The sequence below is a fragment of the Nicotiana tomentosiformis genome, chromosome 3 (assembly GCF_000390325.3).
Source record: "Nicotiana tomentosiformis chromosome 3, ASM39032v3, whole genome shotgun sequence".
NCBI classification, from domain to species: Eukaryota; Viridiplantae; Streptophyta; class Magnoliopsida; order Solanales; family Solanaceae; genus Nicotiana; species Nicotiana tomentosiformis.
The window spans coordinates 146,559,589-146,571,673 of record NC_090814.1 but is presented as its reverse complement, the minus strand read 5'-3'; the positions used below and the strand labels follow the sequence as shown (position 1 = coordinate 146,571,673).

General features: G+C 36.9%; 1 protein-coding gene across 1 annotated transcript; it reads left to right on the top strand.

Moving 5' to 3' along the window:
- Nucleotides 1-1,079: 1,079 nt before the first annotated feature.
- LOC104120418 (uncharacterized) lies at nt 1,080-9,201 on the top strand. The gene is made up of 10 exons (XM_009632174.4): nt 1,080-1,578; nt 1,796-2,038; nt 3,236-3,394; nt 5,757-5,866; nt 6,354-6,462; nt 6,782-6,937; nt 7,060-7,175; nt 7,247-7,413; nt 8,448-8,578; nt 8,660-9,201. The coding sequence occupies exons 1-10, from the start codon at nt 1,174-1,176 to the stop codon at nt 8,765-8,767; spliced, it is 1,704 nt and encodes a 567-aa protein (XP_009630469.1). The 5' UTR covers nt 1,080-1,173; the 3' UTR covers nt 8,768-9,201.
- Nucleotides 9,202-12,085: the final 2,884 nt, after the last annotated feature.

The following is a 12,085-nucleotide window of genomic DNA, read 5'->3' as shown; positions in this document are numbered from 1 at the left end:
ACTGATTTAATACGTTCACTCTATAGTTATTGTTAAATAGACGTAGTTGCATGTGTCTCTTCAACAAACCAAGCTCCACAAATATTATTTTCAAGATTTTGCTATAAAGAGGCTTTATCTCATTCATTCTTTAATTCTTAAAAGCTTCGTTGATCTTAAATCATTCACCAACTCTTCACAGGGGCCACAAATAGAGGGCTACTGTATAGTTTGTATTAGGGGAGCACAAAGAAAATCGATTACCTTTGTAAGTTAGGTCAATCTTCAGGTGAAAATATTTTAAAGTTTTGCTTTAATAAGGCCACACTTCATGCAAAAAAAATTATGAAGTTCAAACTTTAGACATGCACAATTGAAGCTTTATAACAGAATCTTTGCATTATGAACTGAAATTTGCCCTTGCACTATGAACTGAAGTTTGTCTGATTAGCTTTGCAAGTCAGGTCAAACTTCAGGCAAAAATATCTGAAGTTTTGCTTTGATAAGGCTACACTTCAGGCAAAAAATTCTGAAGTTCAAACTTCAGATATAAATTTTTGTTACTTCAGGCCCGTATGTCTAAAGTTACCCGAAAAGTGGATAGACTTATTGACCTTAAGTGCATCTGAAGTTCAATTTTTTACTTAAGACTTATTGGCCTTAAGTGCATGAAACCATTGGTTGCACTTCAGACATATTTGGCCTTAAGTGCATTTGAAGTGTAATTTTTTCACTTCAGACTAATTTGTTTTAACTTCAGACCCGATAAGTCTGAAGTTGATCGTAAAGTGGGTACGCTTGCAATTTTTTTTGTAAAGTGAGTATAAATTCAATTGTGATCCCAAAACCGGGTATAGATGCAAAAGCCCCGAGGCTTTGCCAAATATGGGCCTCTACCGCAGACTCCAAAAACCCAATCATTATTCTCGAGCTGGCTTTACCAGATAATGGGCCTATATGGCAGTCGGCATAAAGCCCAATCCATGATATAAGTATTCGAATTTGTCAAACTTAAAGGACCAAAACTGATCAGGATTATATTTAAGGGATACATTAAAGCCTACCCGAAACATAAGGGACCATTTTGTCATTTCCTCATTAGCCACCCTATCCTTAAAACCTCCAAATACATCGTCTCTCGGAGTCGGACTTGTTTCCCGACGCCTTATGGTTTAACAGTTAGTCCGATTGAAAATGGCGGCGTCAACTACTTTCGGCCTTCGTTCACTACCCTCTAATCAATGGCTACACAAACTCCGGACTCGAACAGCAACTGCATCAATACGTTCACGTTCATTCACTACTCTCGCTTCTCTTTCTCCCGTTGAAGATACCGAAGACATTCAATTGAACATAAATTCCAATGAAAATGTACAAGCAACAGTGCCTAGTACTAGTAACGACAACAATGTCAAGTCGAAGAAGCCTTATTTTCCAAAGCGAGGGCAAACATTAGAGCTAGTATGTGAATCCCTTGCTTTCAAAGGAAAAGGCGTTTGCAAAGTTGCTGACACTGGTTTTGTACTCATGTGTGATCGTGCACTCCCTGGAGAACGATTTATTGGCCGCGTCACTCGCAAAAGAGAGAATTATGCCGAGGTGTCTGCTTTTTTTCTCTCCTTTAATTCAAGTCTGATTTAATTACATTCCTCGTTTATCGCTATATATACACGTTTATACTTATTATTTTGTTTTTAAGTTATTTAGTTCGCTTTTAGATTGGCGAGGATAATATAGGCGAAATTTATTGGAAATGTTTTTAGTACTTGTACCCAATTTGTTGATTTGATGTTATGCTGGTTGATAAGGATGGCAGGTGAAGAAATTGAAAACCATTACGCGGCATTTAGACTATGTTGAAGCACCGTGTGAACATGCTTCGCATTGTGGAGGTTGCAAGACGCAGAACTTGTCATATGGAGCTCAGCTCAGGGCCAAGGAGCAACAAGTCCGCGACCTGGTTGTACACGTGGGCAAGTTTTCTGACCGAGAACCAGTATTTGCTGATGCTATGAAACCCATTGTTCCTTGTGATATCCAATTTCGCTATAGGAATAAGGTCAGTAGAGGATTTACCTATATTCACAATTTGGATATTGCTTAAATGTTGAGCTAAACTTCTACTCACTGTTACTAATAATGGAATCTAACACAGCATTACTAGGGTGGTTTTCTTTTTGGTGGTGTCTCGACTTGAAAGACCTACAATCTCTTGGAATCCACATAGACCTAGCGAAAATTTGGGCATAGTAGAACAGAAAGTTCTTTTTGGGGATAGGCGAACCAATTAGTTAGGAATATGTTAGTATGTTTACGTTAGGCCTTATGCTTTCTACGATTCTTTTAGTTCTTTATTATTTGTATAATATAAAATATGGGTCTAGGATGATCTTAAATGGAGGGGTATGATCTGTTCGGATTTATATAGCCAAACCTGGCTTGCTTGGGATTCATGCATAGTTACCAAAATAATTCCACATGCTTGAATGCAGTGTTGATTTAATCTGTAATGCATTAGGTTATTAAATTATTTCCAACTTAACCTAAATTATTTATCTTTTTTCTTATGGCGGTGCTCGGGTCAGTTTGTGCTCCCCGACTAACCCATCTACCTCTCACTAGCAGAAGTATCAAATAAGTCTACCCACCAAGTACTAGACAGATGGCAAGAATTCACTTGTATCACCTTTGTTGGAATCCGAACCTCATTACCAAAGTTATTACTACAATTCTTCAACTTCTAGGCTACCTTCTCAGGGCAGAATTTACTCGAAACTCAAAATGAAATAAGGTTAGAAGAGCCTTTCAAGAACATTAGAGAAAGAAAAAATTAAGTTGTTATTTGCTTAATTTAGAAGTGCAGGGAGCTAATTTAAGGGAGACCTAGGTAATTAATTATATATTCGGGTAGTGTAGAAAGGTGTTGGAACTTTTCTTAGCAATAGTTTATGTGGTTTAATATCAGTTAGCTTGAGTCAAATTGCAGAAATCCGCTTTAATTTTTCTTGTAATTATCAGAAAAGTAAATTGTTTTCTTTGAGGTCAATAATCTCCGGGTATGTGTATATAGCACTGTGCTTTTATCTTTTCTTCTCTTTTTCTGTTTCACCCACTCGTCTTGTCTTCTTATGATGGTCTTATATGAGCATAATAGTCCTTACATTCAGAAAGTTATAGGGGAAATAGAATGACCAAAAACAATTAAGAGTTAATAAACAATGGATCCTTTACTTTATTTTTCTGCTTTGTGATGCAGATGGAGTTCTCGTTTGGCCCAAAGGGCTGGGTACCTGCTGAACAATTGCAAGACGATACAGAGGGCTCTCGCTATGCTTTGGGTCTGCATGCCCCTGGCTGTTTTGATAAGATTTTAAATGTGAATAAGTGCTTATTGCAAAGTGATTCCGGCAATGAGGTATGGTATGTGATTTTTGAAACTAGTTAGGTTGATAGAGGCCAAATGTCTTTTTTCTCTTGTACATGGTCTTTTGACTCACTTACAGTTTTTCTGGTGCATGGAATAAAGAACTTTTTGAACTGTATTGTAGCATGGATCTAAGGCTTAGTAGTGACTGGGGTGAAGTGAACTGGTGAGTGGCTGCACTGTACCATTGTACTGGAAGCAGTGCTGGTGCCTATTGTAGGGAGGAAATAAGGAGGTGGGAAACATCAAACATGATAGGATGTTCTTAACCTCCCGCCCGCCGCCCCCACTCCCCACCCCAAAAAAATGAACTGGGGGAGTTGAGGCGGATGAAGAAAGTGAGGAAACTTTTCCTAGATATTGATAAGAGATGGAAAATGGGGAAGCAAGAAATAGAAGAGAGTTAAAAGCTGGGAATATAGCATTTTAAGAAAAATTCTACATCGGGGATTGCTTGACAATCTGAACTATATATCATGCATATGGCAAAGTTGCGTTATTCTTCTGTCGCATGAATTTTAGAATTTTGTGGTGCTAAATTTTTTTCTTTTCTCTTTTTGGCTTTTGATTGGTTAGTGTAGAATGGAGGAGTGGTCATGTCTCTTTTACATAGGTCTACACGAGTATGCACCTTTTTACTGAACCTGAACAAAATAGTGCTTCTTAAAAATGCATGAAGATGTAAAGATGATTCTAGTTACAGCTTAAAAAAAAAGAATAGATACATTCTAGTTAGTATGCTTCAAGGCACTGGTAGCTTCTTTAAATCATCCTTATTCCTGGTGTCTCTATTTTAGATTTATCCAATATTAAGCAACTTTGGGGCTTAGACCGGATTGTCTTTGTTGGCTTTTCAAGATCATTTCCACCCTTTTCTTGTGTATGCTTCTAGTTTTTTGGAGGTTACTCCAAAGAATTTTAATGCCTTGGGAGGTGGAGGGTGAAAGAGGCATTTGATAAGAACTAGTTTGGGATCAGCAACCGAAAGGTTTTCGTTTAGTGAACTCTTGCCACCCTATCTTATTTGACCTACATTCCATTTAGATTGGTTCAATACTGAAATCTTTCCTTAATCGTCGTAACTACCAACTTCAAAAAGTCAAATAACATTTTGAGATGTTATTTAAATGTAAAATTGGATCACTTAATACTAACATTATGATCCTCATATGGGTATTCTATATTATGGAACTTAGTAATAACATTCCAAAAAGGGGTAAAGTGGTATAAATTAAGAGTAAAAAAAGAGGTATAAATTAATTATTCAGGAAAAAAGACAGGCGTATAAGCCCTCCGCCAAGCTCAGTAAATCTGGTATTTAAGTGGAGAAGGGTAAAGGGGCCCCATTATTCCCGAGTTTCGAAGGATGCTGTTGGTACAAGGGTTGGTTCCCGACTGATTATCCGGTCATAAAAAAAGAGGTATAACAAAGCACGACGTTGACGGTAGCATAGGTGTATAGGGAGGAGGAAGTTGGAGATTCTAAAATCTTCTAACTTTAGCACCCAAGGGTGTGGCCTAGTGGTCAATGAAGTGGGTGAGAACCTTGAGGTCTCAGGTTCAAATCCCAGCGGAGGCAAATACTAGGTAATTTCTTCCCATCTATCCAAGCCTTGGTGGATAGACTTACCTGGTACCTGTTGCTGGTGGGAGGTGGCAGGTATCCCGTGGAATTAGTCGAGGTGCGCGCAAGCTGGCCCGGACACCGCGGTTATCAAAAAAAAAATAAAAATTCTAACTTTACCAGTATATGATATCATAGACATATTAGGATTCCTAGATATGATTTTTCTCCTGTTCATGGTGAAAAGTCAATCAGGTTGAACAAAATATGATGAATATTTTCTAGGAAATAGGAATAATAGGAAATTTTCTTGGGCTTGACTGTTAAACAAAAGTTCAAGCCAATGCTTATACTTGCGGGTAAATATTAGTTCTCTTTTTGTCAATCCTCGTATCACTTTGTATCTTAATTTTCTGAATGATTGAAAAAGGAAATATTTCACTGGAAATACTGTCCTCTAGCTCATATACAATGGTCTTATTAGGATACAAGAGCTACCACTTATATCTAGCATATTTTCACTTTTTTTTGGAGATTGTCAGCAGCAACAGAGACCTACTGAGGTAATAGAACAAATGAAATGGTGCTAAGAGTGGCTTGTTTTGCTCATCCGTACTGTTTGCTGATTTGCACATTGTGATACAGGATGTTTTCGTCAATTCTTTTTCAATGTTGCTTATAATTAATTCTGACTTGGTATTCGGTTTTCTTTTCAACAAAAGTATTTTGCTTTGTTTTTATCTTTTTTGTACGATGCAGTTTCTTGTTGAAAACTGATGTGTGATTTAGGTTCTTGAAGCTGTGCAAGGATGCTGGCGGGATCCAGAACTGGGACTTTCTCCATATGATGTGCACTCTCACTCAGGGTTTCTGAAGCATCTAATGCTTAGAACAGGCAGGTATTTGAATCCTCTTTCAGCCCTTGTGTGAATATAGCATTGAAGTCGCTTGTTGCATTAAGCATCACTTTCCTTTTTCTGGGGTTGGGGTAGTTGGAGTGCCTGAGGTGGCATGATATTAGTAGTAATCTTTGAGCATGTAAGTATGAATAAAACTTAATTACAACAACGAGATTTCAATCTGTATGAATCATCAGTTACCATTTCGCTCCAATTGGATCCGTTTCATTCTCTAAATCTTTCAGGACAAATAAGGGGTTATCTAAATTAGGAGGCGTTACTTTTTGGTGCTTAGTTCCAGGTTATGTTTGTAATATGAACAAGTATTTTCTTTCAATTTTTAGCTTCGTCCCTAAATTGTAAGGATAAGTATGCCTGCATTGTTGCTTTGTCTCTGTTGTACTGTATTTGGAGTTAGTTATTATCATTTGGATGCTGTATCTTACACCTAACAAGAGTCTTGTCACTGTGTCAATCTTGCTTGCAGGAATGTTGAAACTGGTCTTCCTGAGCTTATGGTTAATTTTGTGACTTCTTCTTACAATCCTGAATGCTTGAGGCCCATTGTTGAGAAAATTGCAGCTATTCCTGAAGTGGTTGGTTAACATACTTGCAGATAATTTTGTTCTTTTGTCTATTAGGATGAAGAAATTCCAAAAATTAACTACTACTTACTTTGGGAGTCATATTACTTGACCAGTAAATTGCTTTTAATCCTGAACCAAATCCGCGCCTCCTAAGTTAAATTTTTAATCAACTCAACTCCTCTACATGTTGACTGGTTGTATCTTTTGAGATGATGTGTAGCCTTCTATATTCCACAACATTACCTTTCAATCGGTCACTGTAGATTTCTACGAAAATTCTCTTATTTTTTTGATATTTACTCAGTTTTGCTCTTTTGATGTCTAACAGGTGAGCATTGTTAACAATGTGAACACTTCTATCGGCAACACATCCGTTGGGGAGAAGGAATATACATTGTATGGAAAATCTACCATTACAGAGATTCTAAGAGGGCTTACTTTCCAAATATCAGCTAACTCTTTCTTTCAGACAAACACACACCAGGTATTTGGTAAAGAAATGGAAGGGACCAGATCTTTGATTTTTTCTAGTTCACTTCCGGACCCTGTTCAATTTTCCATCTTATGATAAATTTGGTGCTAAATAAAAACTCTTGCACTTTTCAGGCAGAGATTCTCTATAAACTAATTGAGGATTGTGCCTTTCTTAAAGGAGATGGCTCTGAAATTGTTCTTGACTTATTTTGTGGGACAGGAACCATTGGCCTTACACTGGCCAAAAGGTAATAAATCTCATCCCTGATGCAAGTTCATGATTTTGCGTATATGATATTACTACTATTTCAATTTGCAGGGTGAAGCATGTTTATGGTTTTGAAGTAGTTGCTCAAGCTGTCTCCGATGCACGTCAGAATGCCAAGTTAAATTGCATTGATAATGCAACTTTTATCGAAGGAGATCTGAATAAAATTGATTTGAACTTCGCCAGCAACTTGCCTAAGCCGGATATTGTCATCACAGGTTCGTTCATGTTTTTTATGGATAATTTATTTCATTTGACACTAGCTGTATTTTGTAAGTTGGCCGACCTCTTTAGGCTGGCCCTCTACGTGTGTCCCCTTTGAGAGGAAAAGATAGAATTTGGGGGGGGGGGGGTGTGTGGTCAGCGTTCCTTATACTGTAAGATCAGTAGTTGTATTTGTTTAAGAGGATTCATACGAAATGATTAATGTACTTAGGAAGTGATAAATTTGTTAAGAAAGGAAAAATTGTCACTGGCATGTTGCACCAGGAAGTTTGTCTTGTAAGTTGGCCGAGCTCTTTGGCGTTAGTTCTATACTCGTGTCCCCTACTCCCCTTCAGAAGAAAAGATTGAAATCAAACAAAAGATTTGTGAAGCTATGCCCTATTTTGACGTCTCAACCACAGAGAAGTTGTTTTCCTGTGGTAGATGATATTTGCAATTATTGAACAAGATCTTTGCTGTTGTATTTTTACTGTTTTCAGTAAATGGCTGATGAGTCCAGTATTTAGTACTTAATCTACTTGAAGTACTTGTTCCTGAGCAACTCTTTTTTATTTGATGAAGTAAGATAATCCATTAAAGGCATCAAGAAGATGAAATAGGTAGGGAAGAGATAGAGTTAGCTCCACATGAGAGAATTATGCTAAGATCAGAGAGCTAACATAGTCCAAGAAAGGACCAGTACTATTTAAGGGGTTAGATTTGTCCAGCTGTACATCTAGCTTTTAGTGAGTAGTTTTGGGTTGAGATTCCATCAAATCTCCTGTGGTTTCTCTCTGGGATCGTTATCTAGATCTTTTTGATGGCTTTATCACTCTATATGAGCATCAGCATTCATAGGCTTCTTTAATTGACGGTGGCATGACCCAACTGCGTCCAAAAATAGAGTTATTGAGCAACTCATCGCTGATGGTGTGCAAAGTTTTTCTAATGGATAGGAATCGCTGTGATCTTGGTGTGTGTGGTACAACTTTTGGGTAGTGCTTGATTCATGGAATTGCTTACATTCGTTTTTTGGTCATAACTGCAGATCCTAATCGCCCTGGTATGCACATCAAATTGATCAAATTTTTGCTAAAGTTAAAGGCAACACGCATTGTTTATGTATCGTGTAATCCTGCTACCTGTGCTCGTGATCTTAATTACCTCTGTTATGGTTTGGTGAGTATTTGAGTTATCATATTAATCCCACGAACATTTACAATTCAGTTTGCTAAAGTCCATTACATTTTCCAAATGCAGCCAGAGCAGAATATAGAAGGACATTACAGGCTGAGCAGCTTACAGCCAGTTGACATGTTTCCCCACACACCTCATATTGAATGTGTTTGCTTGCTTGAGCTTCAGTGAATACACTGGTTGTAAATATCTATGAATTTCTTATGTCCATTGCGTTCTTGCTGCGTTCTGGGGCTGTCGGCATAAACTCTTATGGGATTTAGAAGTTGAAGAATACACACGCACTCGTGCAGCGCAAACTGTTGGTGCTAGTGGTGAATAAATTTCATTCTACAAGTTTGCGATCTCGTGTCACTTGCACAGAACGAGCAAGCAACATCAATCAACCACCTTCCTGATTTGACTATGTATAATTGTTAAACTTTGTAGTTCCTCTTTGCTTTGCTTTCATTGATGAATTTACTTAGTTATGATTGAATTCTTTTCTCTGTCCTTTGGTTGATAAGTTTGAGATCCTTTTCAGTCAACTATTTGTATGAGGAATTTCAGTTGAAGTCCGTGTTTAATCAATTCCAGTTTAATGGAAAGTAGGCTTGTTGTGGTGATCATAGTCTGCTTACTACGAAACAATTGCTACTTTACATGTTGGTTGATGTATCGATTCATGAAATACAACTCATTTTTTTTATTTTTGTTTAACTTTTATCTGGAATCGAAAAAGAAATACGTGTATATCTTATGTGCCTTATAATTGTTTCACAAAGATCAAAAACCAAAGTTGCTTGTAAGGTGTGATTCTTTACAAGCTCACACACCATTCATAGGGAAGACGCAGAATAAACGTTGGGTATCAAACAAAGGAATTGAACAACAAACACATCGCAGGTGGTGAAAACAGATGGATAAGGTGTTAACAAAAAAGCTAAAAAGACAGATAAGGATCCATCTTCCCTTTGTGATATCATCCAAAGAGTTGGGTTTGATATACTAGGCGTGTAAATTGTATTGCTTTATCCAATATTTGGTTTGTATTTAGGATCCTGTATAGTTAATTCTTGTATAATTTATTACACAAATTGGTATATAAATTTAACCTATTAGAGCATGGAATATCATACATGGATTAATTAATACATAAATTGAACACAAAAAAGATAAAATTTCTCAAACCTATCATCAACACCTTTTCATTTTTATAAGGATTCACAATGAACTCATATTATAAATTTTGCCTTATATATCCCATGCATGTTCAGTATAAAGAACCGGATAAAAATAATATTTGTATTACAATCCTTGTATAATTTATTTTCAAACCAAATGAATCCTAGCACCGATAATTCCATGATACCTCATCTTTTGTTTTTCCTTCAAATTTTGTGAAAGTAATAATAATTAAAAAGAATCAACCTGGCTCTACAACCTGACTTTGACTCACTAATACGATTCTCTCGACTTAGAATATGATCTCTTACCCGGACTTCAAGGTTTTGTGAAAATTTATAAAGTACTATAACTTCTTTCTTTAGCCTTATTTCTCTTTTCATATAATTGTATGGCAAGAAACAAAATTTTTATTAAAAAGAATAAATCAATGTTCAGTATAACAAGGTAGACCACTACTAGAAAGTCGCTAAAAACCGACCAAAACAACCGACCAAAATTGGTCGGTTATGGCCAATTACCGACCAAAACGCGACCATTTGGGTGTGGACTACCTATTTTGATGGTCGGAATGGCTTATCGACCAAAGTTGATCGGAAATTACCGACCAACGTTGGTCGGTAGCTTTAAACGACTATCTGACAATTTAAATTATTTACCGACCAACTTTGATCGGAAATATATTTTATTAATTTAATTTTACCGACCAAAGTTGGTCGGTGTAATTAATTTATGTTTTTTTATTAATTATTAAAATTTAAAAAAATCGACCAACTTTCGTTAGTAATTGAAAAAAAAATATTTTTAAATTAAAATTAAACATTACCGACCAACTTTGATCGGTAACCTCAACAGTGCAGGCAAAATACCGACTAAAGTTGGTCGGTAATGTTGAATTCTGGTTATTCAATGTTCATTAACCGACCAACTTTGGTCGGTAATTTGTAATTATTTTTTTTAAATTAAAAATCGACCAACTTTGGTTGATTTTCTTGGTTTAATTTTGGCATAAAATGCCTGTTTTGGTAGCTACACCACCTGCCAACATACCAATACCCCTAACAACTGAATTACAACAACACCACAACAACAACAACAACAACAACAACAACAACAACAACAATAACAACACAACAACACAACAACAACCAAACATTCAATATATACTTTAAAACTAACAAATTAAAGTTCAATTGAACATAACAATCCAAAACCAAGTTAAAACTAATTACAACAAGTTCAAAACTGGTTCTATTTGTCTAGTTCAAAGTATATAAAAGTCAAGGGGTATTTTCTACAACATCATTATCACCGTCTGATGAACTTTCATTTACAAGATGGTATAAAGAACGGTCTTGTGGAGGACGGGAGGAACGATCACGGGGAGGACGGGAGGAACAATCACGAGTAGGACGGGAGGAACGATCACGTGGAGGTCGACCCTCTGGCGATGACTAACGAGACCGGGGCAACGGAAAAGCTCTAGTAGATAGGAGAGTTCTGATCTGAGCTTGCATGCCAAGGAATTGAGCATCTCTAAGCCTTTCTCTTTCCTTGGCCGCTTCTAGCTTGGATGTGAGCTTTGTCACTGTCTCCCGAATAGCGGAGAGGCTCTCCCTATTAAGTTGCTCACCTTGCGAGAAAGTCTCTATTCCTTGCATTCCATACTTATAGCGATGGAATTTTTTAGTAGGAAACCCGTATACTTTCCCCCATTTTGGACCGCCAATAGACTCCAACCATATTCTTTCAGCATCCTCGTCTGAAGGTTGGGTTGGTTCACCCGATTCACCAGCTGGATGACTACAAATAAATTCCTCCACGTTACTTTAGTAGCGACCCTATATTATTTTAAATTAAATCAGTATTTCAAAATTCTTATAAAAGTTAATTATAATACTTAAAGAAAATTGAAAGCTTACATATGCAATCGAGGACTGGTCCTCGACCCACCTATCTTGATCCCCCTCTTTCTTCTTATTTACAATATGCGTCTCCTTGAATAGCTCATCATGGCTCATTGGACGTCCATACTTCTTTTCCTGAAAACAAATTAATTTAGTTAATAAACAGAATAGATATACTTAGAAAAGTAAAATAATTTAAGCAATTACGTATCAATCTTCTTTTTATTATCCCTAGGCTGATCGCACCTCTAGTGTATAAGGAGCCTCCCTTCTCGGATGCACGAGCTTTCTTTCCTTTTTCGCTTTTCTCTAAGAACTCCGCGGTAAGCCATTGCCTTTGCAAATCATTCCACAATCTCTTGCGAGCTTTATGATGAAAATTTGTAGCCACTTCCGCGCTATAGCATTCTTCCCATAC

Coding starts and splice junctions, on each gene's coding strand:
- LOC104120418 (XM_009632174.4), top strand. CDS start 1,174: ATGGCGGCGTCAACTACTTTCGGCCTTCGTTCACTACCCTCTAATCAA. Junction 6,938..7,059: donor TTCAGACAAACACACACCAG/GTATTTGGTAAA, acceptor TGCACTTTTCAG/GCAGAGATTCTCTATAAACT. Junction 7,414..8,447: donor GCCGGATATTGTCATCACAG/GTTCGTTCATGT, acceptor TCATAACTGCAG/ATCCTAATCGCCCTGGTATG.